Genomic DNA, 26,196 nt, shown 5'->3' on the forward strand with positions numbered 1-26,196 from the left:
TCTGGAGCCAAGAAGTCCTCCTCTTCCTAATTTTTCAAGGCCATCGCCCTGACAAAGTGTCCGTCACATGAAGGACAGATTGCAATGGACTTTTTACCACTAAGCAACCCTCAGCAACAAAATAATCTAAATTCATCCTGGGAAGCCTGGGGCAACTGCTCCTTAAACTTGGCCATAGCCAACCAATTGGGGAAGTCATATTTGGCAAGCAGGACTTGCTGGCTCACGATCCTCATCCGCAGTGATGATGAGATGTATATCTTCCTGCCTAAAAGATCTAGGCACTTTGAGTTTCTGTCCTTGGAGGATGACCTGAATCTGCTCTGCTGAGCCCTGTCATTCACGGCTGTGACCATCAGGGAGTTCAGGGCCAGATGAGAATAAAACCCTTTTTATCTCTATACTGGCACAAAATAGCTCTTCTCCAACCACCTAGCCATGAGTGATACCAAGGCGTGCCTCATTAATAGGGAGGGCCACTCTCCCAGGGACAGAGGATTGGAGAATGTCCATGAGTTTATGGGTATTCTCCTGGAGAAACTCCACCTGAATACCCAGCAACGAGGCCACCCGATGTAATAGGTCCTGGTATGGAACCATCTGTGTTGTTGACTGCGTCGGTGCCGAGGACAGACTCAGTACCGAAGACCCTTGTACTCTTGTCTCTGGTACCATGTCCATACCAAGCCCCAGAATGAGTGCTTTGTGGTTCACTGCTGAGACTTCAGCGGCACACTCCAACTGAAGGGCTATCATGGACGCCAGCCCTGAAGTCTTGAACCAGCAGCAAGGACAGGACGAAAGGGCAAAGTAGGTCTGCCTCAGTCTGGTACGTCAACACAACTGATACTGTCAGTACCACCACTGTTCTCATTGTACCAGCCTCAACAGATGCCCGGGACCAAACTTGGTGGAATGAGGTGTCTGCCCTTCCCTCCACTCTACCGATGAGGCGTCAGAAGCTTCAGTACTGGGTCACGCCTCATGGACTGCTCAACCAGGTGCTGCTTAAGGCAAAAGGTCCCGTGCCACATAAGTCCTCTTTCTGAATGATCTGCAGATCAAACAGTGCTCCTTAAGATGAGTTTCACCAGCGCAGAGCAAGCACCATGTGTGGGGGGGTCACTGCTAGGAATCTCCACTCTCCACAAATGGCAATGCTTGAACCCAGGTGAGGGCATCACTGGGGAGGACTGCCACTAACAGTATGCTATATATTAATTACGAGGTTGTGAAGCGAGAACCACACAGAGCTCCGACTTCAGCTGACAAGTGGTGAGACGGAAACAGTGGTCAGGATGGTGCTACTTCATATAGCCAAGGGATGGGCTACAAACATGAGCGCAGTCACTTTACTTGGAATACATGGCTGCATCTACTCAAAGAACAATGCTGGAAAACTCTGAGATCACGTAGCACAGAAACATGTACACAGCTTAAAACAGATATCAGCCAAATCACGCCTATAAATTCTTAAAGGACACAATTATGACATTAAAAGGTGAAACTTGCCTGTGCTTTCCCTTGTCTATTAGCCCTACTACTGGGGACATCTTTCAACTTTTTCCTTTACAAGCCTATGAAATTAAATGTAAAGGACTCACTATTCACAGATCCTTAATATGCACTGAAGACTCACATCAGGAAATAAAAATTCTGTATTTCTCATATTAAAACAATATATGTCACCACACATTCTTACATTCACAAACTGTATTTGAGAAAGTGTGGTATCAGACTACTTAGCTTTTGTATTTGCTGATTTCTGAGTCCTTAATTATCTTATGCACTTCTTATGATAAATTGGAGAGCTGGCCTCAATTCAACAGGATGAAATTTAATGAAGATAAATGCAAAATACTTCACGTAGGAAGGATAAAATCAAATGCACAACTACAAAATGGGGAATAACTGGCTTGGTGATAGTACTGCTGAAAAGGATCTGGGGGCTACAGTGAATCACAAACTGAATACGAGTCAATGCGATGCAGTTTTGAAAAAGGTTAATATTCTAGGTTATATTAACAAGCGTGTTGTATGTAAGTCAGGGGAGGTAATTGTCCCACTCTATTTGGCATTGGTCAGGTCTCAGCTGGAGTACAGTGTCCAGTTTTGGGTGCCATACTTTTGGAAAGATGTGAACAAACTGGAGAGAGTCCAAAGGAAAGCAACAAAAATTATAAGTTTAGAAAACCTGAGCTATGAGGAAAGGTTAAAAACTGGCCACATTTAGTTTTGAGAAAAATTGACCGGGGGGGGAGGGGGGGGTGGAGACGGACCTGATAACAGTCCTTAAATATTTAATGGCTGTCATATAGAGGACTGATCAATTGTTCTCTATAACTGCTGAAGTTAGGACAAGTAGTAATGGGCTTAATCTACAGCAAGGGAGATTAGGTTAGATATTAGGAACAATTTTCTAACTATAAGGGTCATTAAGCCCTGGAATAGATTTCCAAGGGAGGCTGTGGAATCCCCTAACACTGGAGGTTTTAAAAGAATAGAATAGACAAACAGGTGTCAGGGATGGTTGAGATTTACTTGGTACTGCCTCAGTGCAGGGGGCTGGACTTGACTTCTCGAGGTCCCTTCCAGACCTACATTTCTATGATTGATGATAAAAGTCACCATGATAATTCAAACATCAACTTTTTAACTTTAATGTTGCCTTAACAAGATATTTGTATTTAGCATACACAAAATGTGGTTTCACTTTTTAAAAAACAATCATTTCAGTAAGAGTAAAGAAGTGAATATTGGCGAGGTTTCTTGTTTCACACCCACACACAGGTCCCTTGACTGAGCATCTTCCTTGATTGCTGGTAAAAAAGCCCCTAATCCCAGGGTGTTTTCAGAAAATGGATTTCTTCAAGTAACCTAATCATGCTAGAACTTTATATGGGAGATTTTAATCTACATTTGTGTAGACATTCAAAAACAAAATTTGACGACAGTCAGGAGAGACTTATGTGAGAAAATGGAAATTTTTTTTTTTTTTTTTTTACCTAGAACTGTTACTGTTGCTTTTCTTGTCACTTTTCCATTCTTCCTCCTCATCAGAGGAACCTGAGCCTTCACTTTCTTCTGCTTCCTGGATTTAAAAAAAAAAAAGTTTAGCTGACTATCAATCCTAATATTTTTTTTTTTGCAGTGCATATTGTAAGTTTTCTATTATTTTAAACACTAAGATAGCATCCATAAGGGGATGGGAAGATATCTAGTTAAAAAGAGATCTCCTTATTACGTTAAAAAATAACAAATTATTAAAAAGTGAAGTAAATTTCTTTAATTTCTATTTGAGCTGACTTCTTCAATAAATACTAATACAAACTAGCACTGCACATTAAATTATTCAGCATGAGTAGACTGTACAGAAACACATGGGCCATAAGAAGTGTTACAGCAGTTTCCAAGGCTACAACAGCCCCCTTCCCAGTGGTTGCCTCACTGTCTTGCCTATGAATACCTTAGCATTCTTTGATTGCACACACTTTGCAAGATTGCAAATTATATTTCAAAATGAGTATTAATATATCTTAGACTCTTGATGTCCTCATGAAATCAGTGTATGACAGAACCTGGCTCACTTAGCGTGCAAAAGAAGAATTTAAAGTGATAGATGAAGGGGATCCACAAATGAGAAAATACCATGCCCCTCTTCCCCATAAAAACAGCAGAGTTCTAACTTCTGTAAATTTGTTTTCCTTAAATATTTCATACAAGATGGGCATGGTGATTTTGTAGACTTTCAACATATTGATTGGCCTTGTATTCAATTTTTTTAAATGTAAAACAATGTATATTTAAATACAAAATGGATTACATGGTATGTGAAATATCCCCCAATGTACTGCAGAAGTTTTAACATTTCCCTACAATTTTTGCCCATGTGAATTTCAGATTCCTAGGAGCAACAGCACATTGTGAATTTAAGGACTGCTTTTTTAAATAGACCTAGTAACTGGATATCAGAATGAGGGCTATCAGAGCTGGTCATGACTCAGGTTGTATCCTACAGCATACTACACCAAACATATGTTAAAAGAAAATTGTTAAGGTTGCAGAGTCAAGCACTCAAGGTTAAGAAATGACAGAATTAAGGTTGCCTGTGCATTCAACTGCCTTAACCCCGATACTGTCCTCTACTCCTGCAACTCCCTGCCTCATTCACTACACATTTTTTGACTTTCAACAGATGAAGCAGGGTTCCTACAGACAACAGTCTCTTTATACACAATCCCGATTCAACCCCATAGCATAGCTACCAGTCTCTCCCTCTGGCTTCAACTACCATACTTCCCAGTCCCAGTTCTTCAATCCCCACATCTGGCTCTTGTTCCCTCTACATTTGAGGGGCCACACGGTGTGGCACAGGAGCGTCTCACTGCTTTTTGTTCCTGTGCCCAACACCACCACAGCCAGAAGCAGCACTTATAGGGAAACTCCTGCTCAACCCCTGCCCAGCACAGACAGAATCTTTGGAGAATTCAGCTGCCAAACTCCAAGTCACTACTGAGCATATGCAAACATACTTGTTTTCAAAGAATTGTAAACTTGGATACATTTGGGCAGTTTTCCCACAGAAAAACAAAAGACATCTGAAACCAGGGGGTAGCCAATTCCAAATTTCAAATCCCTACTACAAAGCATAAAGGCTTTAGAGCTTCTCAATGAAACAATTAAGGGGTTTTTTGTTTTGTTTTTTAACAATAGGAAAAAATATGTTTTGCAAATCTCGTTCTTGGAAACGGGTAAGCTATTTTTGCTGAAACTTTCAGAAGTGTTCAACCTGAGGCAGATGACTGGCATGGAAAATAATAGCCCAACAGAGTTTGGCACAGTATTTATAAACAACTGAAAGAAAGGTTTTATAACAGAAGTGCTGGGCAATCTAGACCACTCATAATATCTGTTGACAGTTAACATATTATAGAAATATTTGTTCTTGTAAAACAGGGATGCATGCATTTTCTGCAACAGAAATCTGACATTTTATGAAACTTTCAGGATACTTTTCACTAACTCCAGTTACTAAATTGAAGAATTTGGAAAAGCACTCACCTGGTTTATAAAGCCAAAACAGTCATCCCTTTCCTCATCAGATGAATCAAGTTGTTCTGTGTTATTCCGTGTTCGGTAACTTGGATATTTACGCCTATGTAGTCTACGCTTGGATTGTATCAGTGAAGCTTCAGAGTCACTCTAATTTATGCAGAAGTAAAAAGTAAGGGGTTACAGAGATAGATACAATGCTGAATTAATGCAATCCAAATTCTGCATAAATACATAAGTTACATATAGCTTTGCAATATGAAAGTAAACTGAAATTTTATAGACTTGTAACAAATATTGTGAACATACACGAACGCAAAGAGTATTTATTCTTGAAGAGCTGAAGTCAAACAAGCTATTCAGAGTTGCCACTTTTTGCTTAAATGTGGTACACCTTAAGGTAGGGTCAAAATCCTAATGCCATAAGTTTTAAAAAAAGATTTAAACAATAATTATAGTTGTGTAGTGAAATTGATTATTTATATAAACAGGACTCCTAGTTTATTCTGCAGTTCGATTATCTGCTGCGGAATTGAGGGCCAATTTATGAAATTAAAGAAAAAATGATGTCATATGAGAAGATACCTTTCTTTATAGTTGCACTGATTATAAGCCAAAAACAAGGAGTTGTCAAAATAACAGCTTATTTTTATATTTAAAACAATATAGATCAAAACAAGAAATATAGTTCTTCTGAATTGGAGAGAAAGGCTGGCCACTTTCAAAGTTCAATTTTTTAAGAAATTATAAATTAATAGTGGTTATTTTACAACCTAACAGAACTTGCTGCAAATCCACTATTTCATTTACCATTAGTAGCATACCAATTTGAAATCTACTCAATTTAAAAAAAAAAAAGTTAACAGTAACTAGATATTTTACCTGTCACCAAATCACCCTGCCAATTTTGGCTTACAGTTTTACAATCATGTTTTCCTATTTAAACCATTCTGTCTTGTGTGGGCCTTTCCAACGAACAGAAAAGGAAAAACTGACTATCTAGGAACAATTCTGAAACTGATTGCACATAAAATGCCGTCAAATCCACAAAGTAACCTGCAAAAGAAAAAAAAGTGATACTAGACTACTATTCTGAATTAATTTCTATGAACTCTGAAGATATCTTGGAGGATTCTCACTATTTTTACACTCATTAGTACTGTATGTGACTGGGAAAACTGCCCTATCTATACAGTCTTGAATCCTTTAATACAATAATAGCAACATCCAGTCCAATCCAGGTCTGTTCTTGACTGTCAGACAAGCTGCCAACCAAGTTCCAGTCAGTGGATGGAGGAAGGTGAAACTCCCAGAAAAAAAAACACCAACTCAAGGGAGTCGTCATAAAATAAAAAATTTACCAGAAAAATGGGGCATTGGGGTCTGGGAGAATCCTATAAGATGGTATCTTCAGAGATGTGTAGGTACTTTTTCAACTCGCAGCTCTCTCATGCAGAAGTTAAGAGCGCATCATTCACTACTTCTGTTTCGTACCTTTTCTGAGAACTGGAATGTCTTCCTTTTCCTCTCTGTTGCATAGAGCTCTCTCTCTTCCTCTCCTTTTGCAATCCGGTACTCCTCTTGTTTTCTATAAGAGATTTTTTAAACTTGTCAAAATAAAAGCAAGAATCACAATTCTGAAAGCAAATTGAGTAGTTACAGGTTTGTCTTTAAGATACTTTATATTCTGACACTGGACCTAGCAAAATTGACAGTTTAAATGTCCACATTTTTTTCTCTTGGAATGGTTATTACACAATGGAGAAATTCTATGGTTTCTAAATATTTAGGGCTTTTATATAGCTATCAATTCATAAAGAAAACACTCTCCTCACACATGGTTGATAAGAAGGATTTACAAGAGGATTTTTCTCCCAAATTCACCATTGTCCCTTGCAGGATGAAATAACTTCACCCTCCCTCTTGCCCCCATTTTCAATTTATGGTCCCATCAATAGAAGTAGGTTCAAATATATGGATAGATCACCTCCATTACATATCTTTTTGGTCCCATCTACACTACTTGAATCATGCTAACTGGCACCATGTAGTGATAGGCACCAAGAACATATTTTCTGTTTGCAAAGGAACAGGTTTCCAGATTTTTCTTTAGAACATGCTGGCCAAGTAATCTTAGCTGATACCATTTAACACTAGAGGGTTTGCTTCTCTTCCTCCCTACAATCACCAGGCTTTGCAAGCAGGTGATGATGACAACAGGAGTTCCCACTCTCCCCCTTTTTCAGATAGCTGGCTCTGAGGCTGGGATGAAGGAACAAAGCTTTTAATAGCCCCCTTGGCTACAAGTGCTGCTGCTTCTTATCCTCAGCAACAAATGCACCTTCTCTTCCTCTTAGGCATTTAATGCTCCTGTACGAAAACAGCAGCCAGCTGCCTTCAAGAACCTTCTGTTGCCTCCTGTTCAGGCAGTGCTCCTCCTGTGTTGCTGATGGATAGCAACTCATACCAGGAGAGGAGTCGATCAGGAGCCTCCAAAAGATTTTTTTTGAATCTTTCCAAGTTACTGAATGTAACCCTATAACTCTCACTCTTCTGGAAAATGAGGAGCATTCAGTGAACTTAACTACCTTTTCAATTCTTTTGGAACATACTTCATTGTTTGCGGTAAATCCTCTTACATGCTCAAGTTATTTTCCAACAAGTTAGTTCTCCCTTCACCCTTATTTCACATGCATTCAAAACTAAGTTCAAAATGTAACTGAAATTAATATTTAGTCACTTCAATTTGCACTAGAGTGTTTTTTAGTGTAAGCCTAATAGCACTGAATGAAGGAGAACATTAAGGTGTTAAACGTGTGGAGTAATATTGATAGCAACCTCATTTTTAAAAAAAAAGAGATGTCCTTCATATGAGTCAGCTAGATTTTCACACACCTGAATAAATGCAGTGGTATTTCTGGTACAACTACTCTTCGTTTCCAAGCTTGAAGGTCTCGCTCTGTGGCAATTTGACTTCGTGGAGCATTCTGATGCATTTGACGTACACCTTCCACTTGCCCACTGCGACGCAGACCAATATTGGGGGGGGACTGGATGTCTAAACTTGGCCTTCTAAAACCTAAAAAAAAAAAAAAAAAGACGAAAGAGTAAAAAATCTTCTGCCACTGGACAGCTTTGGTGTCTAGTTTGCTTCAATTGTTTGACTGTAAATTAGAAATTAAAACATTCTCCAACTAAAGAAAGCTCACAGGAAACATGTTGAAGAATCCAAACTTTGTGAATGGATTGCCTTCTCTCGTGATAAATACATCTGGGATTTCAAGCTGTTTTAAAAATCTTTATTACTTCCACTGCTACTTTCAAACCCTAATGAAAGGCAGCACAGTATGAAAGATGTTTTGAGTTTTTCCTGCTGATTTTGCACCAACAGCTAACTAGCTACCTAAATACCATTCCCAGCATGACACTTATATAGTCATAGGTACATATACATTGAACAGAACCATGTTCATTTTAAATCCACTTGAAGTCCACAAGGTAACAAAAAGGGAGAAGAAACCATTACTCAATGAAAAGAGAATTTTGCAAACTTTAGAAAAATACAAGTAAAAAATGAGTTTCAAGAACTTTTGAAATATTACAATACTCTACATATATCCTTAAATATTGAGCTGCCTGCAATCAAAATCAACGCTTTTTGTATGTTTAAGGATGTATGTACCAAAAGCTGGAGATTCAATCTTTTCAGATATATTTACAGAAGTATCTGGAGGTGTTCTAGCCCAAAACGCGCAGCAAAAATCCCAGTTTTAGACTAGAACCCATGAGGACTATTTCATACTCAAAAGTAGCACAAAACACTCTTCAGATGAAGGGATTTCCCCCTCCCCACACCTAAACAAATATTTACCAGTAGTTACTGACCTCTTCTAGGTGTTCCTTCTCCATTCTGTAGTCCATTTGGAACAACTTCTTGATCTGATCCAGTTCTTTGGTCTTGCTGTTGCTGTAATTGTCTTATCATGCCATCAAGAATGTTGGGTTCCAGATTTTGTTCATCCTGGTCAACAGTTTGCTGGCCTATCACTTGCTCAACAACCTCTCCATCACCTGGCAAATTTAATACAAACCATAAACAAAATGGTTAACTGCCATAGACCTAAAGCTGGCTGTGCTGATCACATTCACAGCACACCTTAAAAATTAAGCTCTTCTAAAATTGAGTACTTGAGGATAATTCTGAAGCGTAACGTGGATAATCACCCACAAGTTATTTATATTACTTAATATTTTAAAAAGGACACATTTACCAAACCTAAAATGAACAGAAATAATTCACGAGTTTTAAAAAATATATATGCCCTGCAACAGCGGCAACCCAAATATGGCATCAGAAAATGAAATTAACCAAAAAACCTCCATAAAAATGTGAAACAGACTATTTTCCACCGTTTACTCTTTGCATTTATGGGTTTGGAGAAACAATATAAAATCAAATTAGATTAAGAAACTCTGTTTCAATAATTGTAAGATGTTACCCATACCACAGGCAAAGATTTTTTGTTATTGTTTGTAATATTGTCTCTTAATGTGTCTTAATTGTAATGTGTCTCAAACTTCTTTACTGATTCTTGCATACCCATGCTATGGTTGCATACAGCCAGGAAACCAGTTATAAACTGAAAGACACTAGACAGATTAAATATTTTGTTCCAAAGAACTCACACCTTTTCAATTTGAGCTAAACCACCACCTTCATTAATAATTGGTATTAGTGATTATAGCCTCTTTGTAAACCAGCAACTAGAAGCTTAAACTATAGCAAATACTCTTGATCAGACAATATTACATCCAATAGACATTAGTGTTACAAGACAACATATTACAGTTGCATTAAAACCCAACTACATAAAATCTCAAGTAAAATATGTAAATAGCTTCGAGGTAATGTAGAACATTAATCTTTTCCTATTCAAAAGAATGTAATGATTCTAAAGTCCAGTCAGACACAGACAGATCCCGAAGTTGAAATTACTATTCTTACTTGTTGCTATATATCCCAGTTGAGGAATCAAATGTTCGTCTGCACAGTTCTCTCTTCCTGGTACTAATCTCTGGTATTTTGTTGGATGAGGGTTTCCATCCACATCTACTAAGAACGGAGGTGGCATGAGATGAGGAGCCTGTTGTGTCTGCTCATCTAGGACATAATTGTTAGCGTCTCTAATCAATGGTCGGTAGTCAGTGTGGAAGAACATCTGATCAGGAATCTGGAATGAAGCCTGAATATTATCAGCTTGAAAAAAAGGTATGTTAAAGAACTTGTATGTATAAGAAATTACACTAAGTTTACCTCCTACTGCGACAATGGATATAGAACAACAAGGAGTCAGGTGGCACCTTAAAAACTAAGATTTATTTGGGCATAAGCTTTCGTGGGTAAAAAAAACACACTTCACTTCCTTTTTTTCTTCCACTTCTTTTTACCTGTGAAAGCTTATGCCCAAAAAATCTGTTAGTCTTTAAGGTGCCACCAGACTCCTTGTTTTTGTGGATACAGACTACTACGGCGACCCCCTGATAATTGGTATAAAGTAGGGACTGCAACCTTTAGCACGCGACTCACCAGGGCAAACCCCCTGACAGGCCGGGCTAGTTTGTTTACCTGCCGCATCCGCAGGTTCGGCCGATCGCGGCTCCCACTGGCCGCGGTTCGCCACTCCAGGCCAATGGGGTGGCAGAAAGCGGCAGCCAGCACATCCCTCAGCTCACGGTGCTTCCCGCAGCCCCCATTGTCCTGGGACAGCAAACAGCAGCGTGGGCCGAGGGATGTGCTGGCTGCCGCTTTCCACCACCCCATTGGCCTGGGACAGCGAACCGTGGCCAGTAGGAGCAGCGATCGGATGAACCTGCAGAGGCGGCAGGTAAACAAACCAGCCCGGCCTGCCATGGTGCTTACCTTGGCGAGCCGCGTGTCAAAGGTTACCGATCCCTGGTACAGAGACCAAGTTCTCAAAAGGAAAAACACCACACAAAGATCCTATGCCATTCTAGATTTGTGTTGCTCTGACGATATCATATCCCTCATAAAAGAAAGGAATATTGATAGGTAAGCAGTTAAAAGTATTCAGTACATTGGTCTTTGAGAGGATAATACATTGAACGTTCTACAATCCTATAATAAATAAATCGCTGCTCTACCCTGAAAAGTAACTATAAAACAGCATTTCAAATTTCCATTTTTTAATTTAACATTTAGCAAACATTTGCTTTGTTTCCATCTAAACATATGGTTCTCCAATTGCTAACCAACAAATTTGCTGTGGGATCTCAAAATCAGGCAAGGTTCTTTCTTCATCAAGAATTAGCAGCAGAAACAAAGATTCTGCAATCAAAATTAAGCCTTCAGTTACATCCAAGTAACTGCACTGAAGTAAAATAGGGGCGCAAAAGTGTCAAAGAGCTAACAGTCTGAACTTTTATTACTGATGGTGAGAAGCAAGAAGAAATGAACCACTTTTCCCTTTTTGATCCCAAGTTGAATAGGTAGGAAAGTTAGGGAAAAAACCCCTCAAATGATAAATCTGGAACAAGAGTTGTAATTTTCTTTTTTTTTTTAAACAGAATTTTTGTTTTACGATAGACTGGCACTTCAGACATTCTTCTAAGAGAAAAATAACTGCTTATTAAGCAAAGCAAAAAAAACCCCAGAAGTCACGATAGTAAATATATATATATATCCAAGTATGCAGTATATTTTTCACATGAATTCATTTCTCTAGCCATCACCACAAATGTCAACCGAAACCTGAACTTACCTTTTCATAAGGCTTGTTACACCCAAAACCAAATATCAACAGATGCCCATGAGAATCTGTACAGGCAAAATGTTGTCCATCTGATGAAAACTTACAGTCAAAAACAGCACCATGTCCTTGTCCTTCAATCTAGATTGAAGAAAGGAAACTCAAGGTAGGCTGTGTCATATTTTTTTGAAACAAACAACATTGTACAGCCTTACCCAAACTTCAATGACCAGAGACTCCCTGTTATTTAAAAACAAGGTCATGTTTCTCCTACTATATGTTACAATGAAATTTTTTTTGTTACATTCAGTTTATTTAACATTCCTCATTACATGATAATTAGGACTCCAATCTTGGAATTGGATCTGTATCGAAAGACCCTTAACTTGTAGAGACTTGTAGAGTCTCTCTGAAATCAGTTCCACTTTGCAAAGCAGCAGCATTCACTCATGCAGATGTGATTACAAGCTTGGGCCCCATCAAGTAATATACCCCCAAATATGGCTGACAGGGGAATACGAGAAATTTAGAGATTTATCCTAGGTCTCTACCATATGTAACCTATTCTCAGTACAAATAAAAGGAACATAAAATTATATTTAGATTGCAAAATCAAGAATCTATAGTCAGCTATTTCATTTCCTAGATAGGTCCAAATTTTAAGAGAGAGACTTATTTAAGATTGTGGATCTACTGTAATTTGAACTACAATAGCTAGAAACATGCTTTTTACAAAGCTTTATATTTTTAAACAAAGACAATTTAATATCAAATGCTACTTTTTAAAGCACCTCGCTGCTACAGCACTTTACAAACATATCCTCAAGACAAAATACAAGATACAAAGCCAATCCCTTATTGTCTACATCTAGAAAGGAACAAAAAAAGTGTGAACAGTGGTTATATTAGCACAACTTGGGGAAAAAATAAGTTATTTAGAAGTGGAGAAGGATGGGCTATGATACCTGTCAAGAATAAAGTGAGCTCCATATAGCTTGGTGAACCACAAAAAAAGGAACCATCACTTGCTGACTTAAATGACAGTAGCATTCTTAAAGACACAGCTAACAATTGTAATTACTTGTCAGAATGAGCCTTGAGGTGCTGGTCTAAATATAACAAGGGACTACACAGGGTAAGGGCTTTAAAGACCAACAGGACCAAATTCAAGTCAAACCACCATTTTAGAAGCCCCAAAAGTGAGAAGGGTGGGGGAGAGAAGATGCTCTGATCACAATTGCTCAAACATGTTGCATATCCTGAAAAAGGCAAAGGAATATATAATAATTTGATCTTACCATGTTAAAATAATGCTTAGTTTTGTTGCCTTTGGTAATATCCCATATAAAGATATTGCCATCATGGCCTGCAGATAACATAATCCTTGAATCGAAAGGGTGAGTCTCCAACACAAATACTTCGTCGGTATGTCCCTATTTTAATATGGAAAAATAGACATACAAAAATCACAAGTTTACAATTAATATGTTAGAGAGTTCTGAATTTATGCATCTTAGACTTTTAAGACCCTCAGACCCTCCAGACTGCCTCCAGAAATCTGAGAACTTTTCGTGGTCCAACATTCAAGCAATTGTGGAAGTGACAATAAACACTGTAGATGGGTGCAATAGTCAGGGAACCTTGTGACAAAGAAAAGACTGTTTTTGAACCATACCACTGGCTGGATTCAAACAAAGATGGCAACATACCTACTTAATTTGAAAAAAAAAAAAAAAAAAAAAAAAAAAAAAAGAGAGAGATTTGATATTTATTGGAGAAAAAAGTCTCAAGCTTTTCTCTGTAGGCTCAATATTATTGTTTGCACACACTGGGATTTTTTTTTTCTTTGTGGAATGGAAGCTGTTGGGGTTTTGGGTTTTTTTTTTTTTTTTAAATAAGCACTATACGTGCATTATGTTCAGATACAAGCTTCCAAGACAAATCAAATTTAATGACCAATTCAACATGCAAATGCCACTTAATACTAACGAGAGAGAAAGGCTGCATATTTTAAAAGCAGGTAAGATCATTACATACCACCATACATGAAGTAATTGCCCAGTATAAGAATTCCAAACTTTAGCAGATGATTATTCACAGCAGTAACAACAAAATTATCATTGATTCCAAGCTATCATTGTTACTTTTGGCTTCATAAATCTGTCTCTTCTGAATGAGAGTACTATTTAAAAAAGACAGCGCCAGTGTAAGTATAACTTTAAATAAGTGTTCATTTCAATATCTAAACAAATATTGAACTCTGTTGTGATGTTAAAATCAGACATACTGAAACTAAGGATAAACTCTAGTAGTAACCTTGTCCACTATTTGATATTTCTGCAGTAACTGACCATAGAATGTGTTGATTCTTAAACTTAAATCTGAGTTTTCTTGCTTTGGTAGTTTTACTTTAAAATCACAAAATTGCGTGCAAACAAGTGTTTTTAAAATTTAATGGAAATACACACTGATATGTTTAGCTCAAAATGTTAGTGAACCCACCGGAAGAACAGATACTTAAAAAAAAAAAAAAAATCCACCAACAGTCCAATGATGTTCAGATATCTTACTTCACACCTTTGTTAATTAGTAAGCTTCTGAGAATTGGATTCTCTCGTAAGTTGTCACACAGTACAGTTCAATATGAAATATTAGAATATTGAAGTAGAATCAGGAATGAGCTATAAGGATACGAGAAACCAAGGACCTGGACTCTCAACTGCTCTGAAGTCTGACTCTAAGTTACTCTTGCTTCTCTTTGAAGAAAAAGGTGTTGAACCCACTGTTGTGTGTCATAAGTAGAAGTAAGGGTTAATTTCTTTACCTGTAAAGTGAACAAGGGGGACCAACACCTGACAGAGGAATCAGAGACCTGGATTTTTTTTAAAGTCGGGAGGGAACTGGAAACTCGGGTCCTTTTGTTTTCCTCGGCTGTGAGTAAACAAGCTTTCTTCTAACTCCATCTCTTTCAATATCACTATAACGTGTGAGTAAAAAGGACCAAAGTAATCGCTGTTGATGTCTTTGATTTGTATTTACATGGGTGTTGATTTGCTGGACTGTTTAATTGGCTATCTTTTAAATCAGCTGTTTATTCATATTTTCTTATAAGCAAGGCCTGTATGATCTCTTAATGCGTATTATGTTTGGTGTAATTTTCTTTCTTTTTATATAAAGTTTTCTCTTTTAAAACTCGTGCAAGTTTCTTTTCCTAGTGAGGCAACAGGGAGAGGAATTTCTGTGCCCAGAGCTCTGTTACCTCGGTGACAGGCTAAGGGGGGGGAGGGAAAAGCCCATGTTCTGTGGGTTCCTTTCCTATTGTCCCAGGGCGGGAAAAAGTTACGGGGAAAGAGAGAGAAAGAATCAGCTCTGTTCCCTGGTGCTTAAGGCTTGTCTCTTTGGAGAGACGGAGACCAGTTTCTTGGTATTGTCATGTAAAGAGATTGCATCAATCCCCTCAGAGCGGAACAACGAAGAGAGAGGGAGGAGGGAGGGGAGATCATTCCTTTGCCGGTAGACTCATACTTCTGAGTCTTGGGGAGGTCCCCCAGGGAAAGGTTGGGGTGACTCGGGGTGACCAGGAACCCTAAAAAAAATCCTGGTTGGTGGCAGCGATATCAGATCCAAGCTGGGTATAAGCTTGGGGGAGGTTCACAGTAAACACTAAGATTTTGAACGCTAAGTCCAGATTTGAGACAGATGTTTACCACAGTGTGTCTTAATTCACAGTCCCTACATATGCATGTCAAAAAAAGATTTTTTTTGAAAATGAGACATAAAATAAAACAAATTCAATTTACTGAATGTTGGCCTCTGAAGAAGGGATGGGAAAGCACTGCTAAAAATTTAGTGTATTTCATAGGGTGCACAAAATTACCTCCATCTTCTGGATGGAGCCCATATGAAACTGACTTCCTCAAAATTAGGAGCACATTTAGATTTTTGGAATTTTCATTTTGAAACTCTGGGAGCAGTTTGTGATGCCACAATATGTGGGTGAAAACTAAAGAACGCTTTTGGAAAAAAATCAAATTCCTATGCTGATTAAAGCAAATGAAGTTATGATAAAGTTACAATTTATGATAGGAATAGGGCTTCTGGATTGCTAGAAAGGAATCAGATGCAGCAGGCTTCAGCAAAGAATAGGCATTTTTCTTCTGAAGAAGAAAATGGATATTATATGGAAGAGGAACTTCTTTAATACCCTAATCAAAAAACTACACACATACTTACTTACATTAAAAGGTGCAGAATTTAGATTAGATTCCAAGCAGATATAGTGAATCTTTCGGAGTACCCCAACTCCCCATAAACACACATAAATAGAAGACACTCAGCCTACCCTGGTAACCGATCAGCCATATCTAACAAGATGCTCCTCCATTCTGTTTGCTGGAAATGCCAGATATGGGCTGTTCCATCTCTGCTGCCACTTATGAACCTTGAAATAATTGTACAAGATTTTATCTAGTACACAAAAATATAGTCACAGTATTTCTACTTAAAAATACACCCATCCAGAGTTCTGGGAGCATAAACACAAGGTTAAATAAAACCCACAAAATGGAATGAACGACCAAAACAAGTTATCTTTCCAATCCAAGCTTAGACTCTCCAACGACCCAAACTCAGACTTCTTTCCCAGAGAAAGCCTAAGAAAAAGATGAGCTTTCTATGTGAGCTCAAGGTCAACAAATCTGAAAACTGGCAGAACAACAGGAAAACAAGTTCTGAGTTAAGGACTCTTCATGAAAAACCTGCCTCTAGGTCCTTCCTTGTTAAATCAAAACCCTTAGCTCAAAGGCTGTGCAATCAGACAGAGAAAGGCAGCCTGAGATATCCAGGATGCAATTCATGTAGGGCTTTACAGATCAAAAATAATATTTTAAAATTGCACTGGGAAAGGAACTGCAACAAAAGGTAGATTTATGCCTGAGCTCCATCCATATCCTGCATGAGAAGCACAGCTAAGCAAGAAAGCGGCCATACTTTCTACGATTATAATTTCTGGATTGCATAAAGTAGTAGCCCCATGTAGATATCACTGGGTTACTGCAACATGAAAATGCCAAAGACAAGGATTACTGTAGAAAAAGTCATATTTATAAGGAAAAACTGCAACCTCCAGGCTAGGTGTGAATTACAAAAGCATTCTTAGTCACTGTTATCTAGGTCTCCAGTAAAAAACAAAAAAGTTTGCAATTCATGGTTCCAATATGCCACTTATCACTATGCCACTCAGTTACTGTCTCGGATCTTTTCTGCATTTAAAGTAATAAGATCATACACATTATAATATAATAATAGCACTTTGGTTCCATTAAAAACACCCCCACTTTTTTGTAAAATCCTTTTTCTATAAAACCATACTTGAAGAAAAAAAAGTTTAATAAAATTGTATGAAATAATTTTAAAACACTGCTGTTTCCAGACCCTGCTTTAATTTCCTGATCAAGAACACATTGCAAAATTAGGGTGGTTTGCTGAAGCCACCAACAAAACAAAACAGCTGAGCAGACAGCAGTGCAGTGTCATAGCAATACTTGGCACACTTCACCAAATAAGTCCATTTCATAGGCCAGGTCTACACTGCGACTTTAAATCGGTTTAATGGCCGATATACCGATTTAACGCTGTATCCGTTCACACGACGTCGTCATTAATATCGAGTTAAACGGCTCCTTAAATCGATTTCGGAACTCCTCCCAAACGAGAGGAGTAGCGCTAAATTCGATAGTGATAACTCGGATTAGGGTTCATGTGGACGGAAATCGACGTTATTGGCCTCCGGGCGGCATCCCAGAGTGCAGCACTGACCGCTCTGGACAGCAATCTGAACTCGGATGCAGCGGGCAGGTAAACAGGAAAAGCCCCGCGAACTTTTGAATTACATTTCCTGCTTGCCCAGCGTGGAGCTCTGATCAGCACGGCTGGCGATGCAGTTTGAAATCGAAAAAGAGCTCCAGCATAGACCGTACGGGAGATACTAGGTCTGATCGCTGTATGGGGAGACAAATCTGTTGTATGCAGCTCCGTTACAGAACACGAAATGCCAAAGCGTTTGAATAAAAAACTCCAGGATACACAGCGCTGTGTGACAAGCGTAACGGGAAGCCAGAGACTCAAATGGACGCTCATGAAGGGAGGGAGGGGGTACTGAGGACTCCAGCTATCCCACAGTCCACAGCAGTCTCTGAAAATTATTTGCATTCTTGGCTGAGCTCCCAATGTCTGTAGGTTCAAACACAGTGTCTGGCGTGGTTCAGGGAACAGCTCCTCAGTTTATTTCCCCCCACCACCACGTGAAAAAAAAAAGGGAAAGATTGCTGTGCTATGGCGTTTGCTCAATGCACTCCGCGAAAAAGGCGCCAAAGGGTTGTCTGCTGCCTTCACAAAGGGAGGGGTGAGGCTGTACCCAGCACCACCCGGGGCAATGTTTTCTGCCCCATCAGGCACTGTGCTCTCAACACGGAAGTGGGAACTATGGGATAGCTGAGGAACAGCTACCCACAGTGCACCGCTCCTGAAATCGATGGTAGCTTTGGACCATGGACGCAAACAATCGATTTCGGGATCCCACTGTGGACGCGCTAAACCGATTTTATTAGATCTGTTTTGTAATATCGGTTTAAGCTAATTCGAAATAATCGTGCAGTGTAGACGTACCCATAGATTGTAAGTTCCCTAGTGCAGGAACTGAGTCTCTCTTTGTCTCTGTAGAGCACAAAGTATAATGGGGTCCAAACACTTAGATGGTCCTGTGGGCATTATGATAAAATTAAATAGTTTCTTCTTAGTACTTCCCTCCCCTGAAGCCTTAGATCCAATTAGGGGGCTTCTAGTGGACGTGATGCAGAGGTGTAGCGTTCCTAGCATCTGAAATGGAAAAGGGGTGGCAAAAAAGGTACTGCGGGAGCTGATAAGCAGGCTAAATGGACAGTATGCCCTGCAAGACTGGATTATGCATAGGGAAACTGATGCTCAGATGAGGGAAAAGAGAAGGTGCTTGTGACACAACTTGACACTAGCGGGATACAGCACATTTCTAGGTGTGAGAAGAGAAGCCGGTACTGGAAAGAGTGTGTAGCAAGGAGGTTGGGAGGGGGAGGGGGTAAAAGATCCTGGCAGTGTCAAAGAATGAGCAATCTTCTGTAAAGACCCCCAGTAGCAGGAGCTAGCAAATCAAAGTGTCCTCCCTTCCCCTGTTACATCAAATCCAATATTCAGGATCACTCTCCAACAGGATTAACTCTCCAAAGAGCCAGTTAAACAAAATAAAACACCACACACAAAAAATGGAAAAAAGCAGCTTTACAGACATCTTAAAATGTGACTGAAAAGATATACCAACCTGGACAATCCAGACAGCGTCCTTTGCTTAAATATATGCACTGCTGCTTTGTAAGATTTATGGGTGTGGTTTTTAAAACTGCTCAGCATGAGTTAACTCTGCTCCCATTTAAGACAACTGAAATTTTACCATTGCCTTAAATGGCAGAAGCAGAGTTAGGCCAATGTTTGCTGCTTTGAAAAGCCAGCCCTTAATTCTTATTAGATATATGACAACACTTTCCCATACAATAATAATAATAATGTTAAAAAATCAGTTTATCCAAATAGAAGATACGTTAAAAGATTCACAGGGAACAAAAGCACAGAACTGAAATTAAAGTGAACACTGCACTCCAGAGAAATATAGATCATCCTTCAAATTACAGCTATATAAGATTTTCTCAGTTGAGCACTCCATGAGTGTGACAATAGGTATTTAATGCCAAAACATTTAAAGGACATATTTACGTGTTGAGTATTGCAACATACCTATCACCACCATTCGAAAACTGAATGCTGTCGACTTTGTCCTGCAAAAGAAAAAAAGTTTTTAAGAGAGAGGTTAGAAGTTAAATTATTTTTAATCAGGAACTTAATTTCTTTTAGAAAATGGACGTAGCCTTCTTTACAAAAGAAGTTAACATACAGGATCAGAAACAAGTATTAGCCAAGTCCCAGAGAATGTGATCTCTTTTGCAACAAACTGCAGAAAACTGTCCCATCGCAGAATAATTTTGATTAAACAGGTTTCAGAGTGGTAGGCGTGTTAGTCTGTATCAGCAAAAACGAGGAATCCTTGTGGCACCTTAGAGACTTCCAAATTTATTTGGGCATACGCCTGCGTGGGCTAAAACCGGATGAACCCATTCTAACGTTTAAAACTTCAAACAGCTTCAATCATTTAAAAAATTAACCTGCTAGAAAAAAAAGTGTTCTCTTCTCCTTGGCCTAAATATAGAATTCTCTCCACGAACCACACACGCTCATGGCCCAGGACATGCACTACCCTGTCCTGCACAAGTGATAAATTTAAGGTATGCTAAAAAGAGCTCTGGAAATAGGATTTTTACACTAAGTGAATATACCACTTTCCAACCAGACACAATTCTTGTTTCTAACCTTGAAAATTACCAAGGTATCTGTCTTTAAAACTGACATGTAGAAGTGTTTTAAACACATTTGATAGTTTTGTATCTCTTAGAGTCCTGTACAGCTGGACTCATGGTGCTAAAGATGCCTTACTTCATAGGCAAATGATGCATAAAAAAATTAAAAACTCAAATCCTATTTTACAAAGCATGCGGTACACATTATATACCACACCTTCATGTATTAAGGTTTTTTGGCACACAAGTAACAATCATTCCCGACTCATACTGCTAAAACCATGGTCCTATGGAATTACGTATTACCTGCCCCTCCACCCCTACCTTGATTCTCTCTACATATACATCTCTCTCTCTCTCTAAAAAAAATGGTATAATACACAAATTAAGAAGTAAGCATGCTTGCTGGTCTACATTCCTCTAATGCTTCTGCACCCATAACAGAGGGTAGACATCTCGTTCCTACAGGAGATAAACAATAAACAGGGGAAGAATACTAAATCAAGTTACCAAATAAGACAGCAATAACACTTACAAGAACCAAAGGAGAAAAGCTAAGTTTTTATGTTGTGGAGGAGGACCCAAGATCACAATGTCTATAAACACAGGGGACCAAATTCTCATATACTAAGGCCTCCTTTTATAGTTCTGCAAGTGTAATGTAAGAGTAAACGTAATTTATTCTTGCTTTAAGGCTCCGTTACACTTCCAGAGCAGGATAAATGTGAATCAAGCTCCAGAGAACATCTATAAAGGGAGGATTTTTATTTTATTTTTTAAAGCAGGGACCATGCTAGAAAATACTTAGGCTAGCCATTAAGGAAGTTATTAACAGTAAGAGCAATTGAAGAGAAAATTGGGCACCATCACTGTAGATACTCAGTAGGTTACATAAGCCATTAGGGGAACCAGTGTTGGGAGCAGTCCTATCAAATACAGGGAGTCAGACTAATGCAACTCAAGTAGCCTTCAGTGGCCCTAATACTTAAGTTGTAAGAAGAAATATTTATTGAAAATACCCACTAACTGTATTTCTGATCTAAAATATTCACTGAATTTCGAGTTATACCATATAGTATTGCAAGCTTAAATCCGTAAGTGATAAATACAATCATTTTAGCATGTATACCCTATTATGTATTAAGTGTGTACTTTCATTTGTGATGCATTATGTCTTGCATCTTTAACATTAAAACCTGATACTTATTCTAATGTAAAACATGCAAGATGTGTGTACTTCCATTTGTGGTGCAGTAATAAATTACACTTCTTCAGTGGTATAAATGCAAAGGAGCCTTAAAACAAGAACATTTACCTTACTTCACACCTGCAGAACTGTATAAGGAGGCCTTAGTGTATGAAACGTACTTAAAATAAAACATATACTTAAAATATCATTGTGATATGCTCCCTCAATTCATTAACCCCATATAAGTGTTTCAAGTTACTGTCACTTAGATTTTCAGACCAGTATACAAAATTTTAATCCAGTAAACTTAAAACCATATCTAGAATGCTGCTAGAAGCCCCACCACAGTTCTTTAAGTATTTTAAATAGGTGACTTGTAGATTTAACAATCTTACTTACAGCATGGCTTTCCAGTTCAGCTATTTTTTCAGGTGTTTCAGAGCCAAAAAAATACATCCTGATAACATGATCTGTACTGCCTGTTGCTAGAAATGTACCACCTGAAAATTCAAACAGTAATTAAAAAGCTGAGGTGGATAAGAATTTTCATTTGTTACAATATCAGGTAGAACATGATAGATTAAAATTTTGACAGGTGTCAAATTTCTTGCTCTTTCCCACTATACAAATGTGGGGTGAAACTTCATTTTTTTTTAACATATCCTTTTTTAGCCATAAATAATAAAAAAGTACAATCACTAAATTTTAGTATGAAAAATTAAAGGGAAGTATAATAGTGAGAACTTTCTAAAACAAGGTTGCAGCTGAAATTATCTACTGTTTTTACAGTAGAAAAACTTCTCCATAGTTCAAAAGAGTGTTACATTGGCTATTCTTCACTGGAAATACCCACATTGTAAATGAAAAGAAGAGTCAAGATGAGAGATTTTAAAGCGGGAAAGAGTAAAAAAAAAAAAAGGGGGGGGGGGGGGACTGTCCCTATACAATCAGGACATCTAGTCACCCCAGACTCACTGCTGCTAGAGAAAAAAAAAAAAAAAGGGGGGGGGGGGGGAGAGCAGGATACATTTTTCATTCTCAGGCTTTTGTATATAAAGGATTCATCCAACCACTGGGAACTGAAAGAAGCATGGTCAAAACATACAAGACATTAAGACATGTGCAAGTGAATGCAAAGCCAGTAAGTCCACATTACACATTCTAAATATACTATTGTCCCCTTATAAGAATTCTGGTGAATTTCAGGGCCTTACAGTTGGTCAGTTTTGGTTACTGGAGAAAAACTGATAGGAATTCACACTGTGTATTTTATTTACATTACGTACATGTGTCCGGCTTCTCTTAATACAGATTAATCCAACTCCAGAAACCCTGGCTCAGTCACCACCTGGAACAGCTACCATCAGTGTTGTCCCGCCAGGTCTCCAACTGTCCTCTTAACGGCTACAGAACCTTCCCCCTCCTGTATGAGCTATCATCCTCCAATCACAAGCCAGAAAAGCAGCAGCAGATTTGTCTCAAACCTTTTGCCATCCTATAGTTTTTGTAATGGATCTTCAGAGCATTACTGAATGCACAGAGCATATATATAGATACCCACCGATAATGCAAGAGATCATATAGTTCTCTAGGCTGGAGGTATCAATAGGGCATATCAGTCACGTTCTAGAATGTCATATAAGAGCCCAACATTGTATTTACAGCTACACTCTTATTGCCCAACTAGAAAGAGTGCTCCAGAAGTAGCTGATGTGCGCAGAACAGGAAAGGGCAAAGTAACTTGCAAGGTTCAGTTGTAACAAGTTCTTTGTTAAGAAAGTCTTGTCCATTCTTTCCCAGATGCTAAACGTTATCCATCTGCTGGCCTGATCGGCTGTCCCAGAAGAGGCACTACCTGCCTGGAGCCTGCATCCAAGGTGTTATGGAAAGGTTGCAAGGTTCATCTGTGTCTGCTCATCCATGTGGACACTTATGATACTGCCAGGTATAACCCTAATCAGATGAACAATGACTGCGGGGATTTCGGAGCAAGTGTGAAGAAGTCAGGGGTGCAGATTTAGATTAGTTATTGGACTAGATGACCTCCTGAGGTCCCTTCCAACCCTGATAATCTATGAGTCTAAAAATCTAACTGTAAGAGTCGTTAAACACTGGAATAGGCTTCTGCAAGCGATTGTACAATCCCTGTCACTGGAGACTTTTAAAAACAGGTTGGACAAACATCCGTCAGGGATGGTCAAGGTATGCCTTGGGGCAGGAGGCTGAACTAGATAACCTCTAGGTCCATTCTAGCCCTACATTTCTATGATTCTCTAAAACAAAGTTTTGTACAAAGAACAGGATAAAGTTATATGGATCCTTACATCCAATTCTGGAGTGTAAGGAGAGGAATAATAAGATTTATTACAAGTGTAGCACAGTTGAAATTGACAGAATGTTTCTGTAGATTACTGGAAAAAATGAAAAAATGGCCAATATCAACGTGCATACAACTTACCAACGCTAAAAGAAGAACAAAGCATCTGAACTCCAGGCCTGGATTTCTCTGTAAACTTCACTGGCCGATTACTTTAAAAGAAAAAAGTTGCTGAAAAATCAGGACATGCAATGTAAAAATTAAAGGTTAACACAATCTTCCAAAATCTGAGTCCACATTGGTGATTGTGCATGTGTTTGTGGCAATGTCAAGGATCTAAAGTGATGTACGGTTTCTTCGTGAGAAGTCGGAATTACAGTAAGCTCAGTTTCCATCCAAGACATCAAATTATTGTGCGTTTGATTTGGGAGGGGAGGGGGGAAGAGGAGCTGTTGATTAATCGCAGTTAACTCATGCGATTAACTCAAAAAAATTAACCGCAATTAATCACAGTTTTAATCGCACTCAAACAATAGAACACCAATTGAAATTTGAGTATTTTGGATGTTTTTCTACATTTTCATATAGTATTCTGTGCTGTAACTCAAATCAAAGTGTATATTGTTTATTATAAATATTTGCACTGTAAAAATCATAAAAGATAGTATTTTTCAGTTGACCTCATACTAGTACTATAGTGCAATCTCTTTGTCATGAAAGTACAACTTACAAATATAGGGGTTTTTTTGGTTACATAACTGCACTCAAAAACAAAACAATGTAAAACTTCAGAGTGTACAAGTTCACTCTGTTCTACTTCTTCAGCCAATCGCTAAGACAAACAAGTTTGTTTACATTTAGGGGAGATAATGCTGCCCACTTCTTATTTACAGTGTCACCAGAAAGTGAGAACAGGTATTTGCATGGCACTTTTGTAGCCAGCATTGCAAGGTATTTATGGGCCCTTTCATGCTTCGGACACCATTCCAGAGAATATGCTTCCATGCTGATGATGCTCGTTAAAAAAATAACATGTTAATTAAATTTGTGATTGAATTCCTTGGGTGAGAATTCTATGTCCCATGTTCTATTTTATCTGCATTCCACCACATATTTCATGTTATAGCAGTCTCAGACGGTTGACCCAGCCCATGCTGTTGATTTTAAGACGACTTTCATGGCACATTTGACAAAAACGCAAAGAAGGTACCAATGTGAGATTTCTAAAGATAGCTACAGCACTCAACCCAAGGTTTAAGAATCTGAAGTGCCTTCCAAAATCTGAGAGGGACGAGGTGTGGAGCATAGTTTCAGAAGTCTTTGAAGAGCAATACTCCAATGCAGAAACCAGAACCCAAACCACCAAAAAAGATAATCAACCTTCTCCTGGTGGCATCTGACTCAGATAATGAAAATGAACGTGCGTCAGTCTGCACTGCCTTGAATTGTTATCAAGCAGAACCCATCATCAGCATGGATGCATATCCCCTGGAATGGTAGTTGAAGCATAAAGAGACATATGAATCTTTAGCACATCTCTCACGTAAACATCTTGCGACACCTGCTACAAACACCTGTTCTCACTGTCAGGTCACACTGTAAACAAGAAGCAGGCAGTATTATCTTCTACAAACTTGTTTGTCTGGGTGATTGGCTGAACAAGATGTAGGACTGAGTGGACCTGCAGGCTCTAAAATTTTACGTTGTTTTATTTTTGATGGTAGTTTTTTGATGATAGATTTTTTCATACATAATTCTACATTTGTAAGTTCAACTTTCATAATAAAGGGACTGCACTACAGTACTTATATAAGGTGAACTGAAAAATACTATTTCTTTTGTTTTTATACAGGGCAAATACTTGTAAAACAAACAAACAAACACACAAATAAATACACACACCTCTACCTCGATATAACGCTGTCCTCGGGAGCCAAAAAAAATCTTACCATGTTATAGGTGAAACCGCATTATATCAAACTTGCTTTCATCAACCGGAGTGCGCAGCCCTCTCACCCCGCAGCACTGCTTTACACATTATATCCAAATTTGTGTTATATTGGGTCGCGTTTTATCGAGGTAGAGGTTTACAGTGAGCACTGTACTCTTTGTATTCTGTGTTGTAATTGAAATCAGTATATTTGAAAATGTAGAAAACATCCAAAAATATTTAAATAAATGGTATTCTACTATTGTTAAATCACGCAATTAATTCTTTTAATCACTTGACAGTCCCAATTTTTTTTTTTAAATCTATTCATGAATTTATGAATACACACCCTGAAAGAGCGGAGGTAATATGGAGTTCCCCACAGTTTGCGTTTTCTCTCCTTTGCAAATCTGATTTACACATTCCATGACATGTCCAATAAGTGCTATGCTGGAAGCACTGCACCACATACGGTGCTTGGCCTACAGGGGTAAGGTATTTCC

General features: G+C 38.5%; 1 protein-coding gene across 1 annotated transcript in view; it reads right to left on the bottom strand.

The window, feature by feature from the left end:
- Nucleotides 1–26,196, bottom strand: part of BRWD1 (bromodomain and WD repeat domain containing 1) — a 120,696-nt gene that overhangs the window by 74,296 nt on the left and 20,204 nt on the right. The window contains 16 exon segments of the mRNA XM_075073889.1: nucleotides 3,006–3,091; nucleotides 5,062–5,202; nucleotides 6,547–6,640; nucleotides 7,948–8,131; nucleotides 8,938–9,123; nucleotides 10,058–10,283; nucleotides 11,832–11,960; nucleotides 13,118–13,252; nucleotides 13,865–13,902; nucleotides 13,905–13,942; nucleotides 13,944–13,985; nucleotides 14,415–14,432; nucleotides 16,162–16,260; nucleotides 19,641–19,681; nucleotides 21,846–21,946; nucleotides 23,905–23,975. Coding sequence (XP_074929990.1) covers nucleotides 3,006–3,091; nucleotides 5,062–5,202; nucleotides 6,547–6,640; nucleotides 7,948–8,131; nucleotides 8,938–9,123; nucleotides 10,058–10,283; nucleotides 11,832–11,960; nucleotides 13,118–13,252; nucleotides 13,865–13,902; nucleotides 13,905–13,942; nucleotides 13,944–13,985; nucleotides 14,415–14,432; nucleotides 16,162–16,260; nucleotides 19,641–19,681; nucleotides 21,846–21,946; nucleotides 23,905–23,975 — 1,629 coding nt within the window.

Source organism: Chelonoidis abingdonii, chromosome 1, assembly GCF_003597395.2.
Source record: "Chelonoidis abingdonii isolate Lonesome George chromosome 1, CheloAbing_2.0, whole genome shotgun sequence".
NCBI lineage: Eukaryota > Metazoa > Chordata > Testudines > Testudinidae > Chelonoidis > Chelonoidis abingdonii.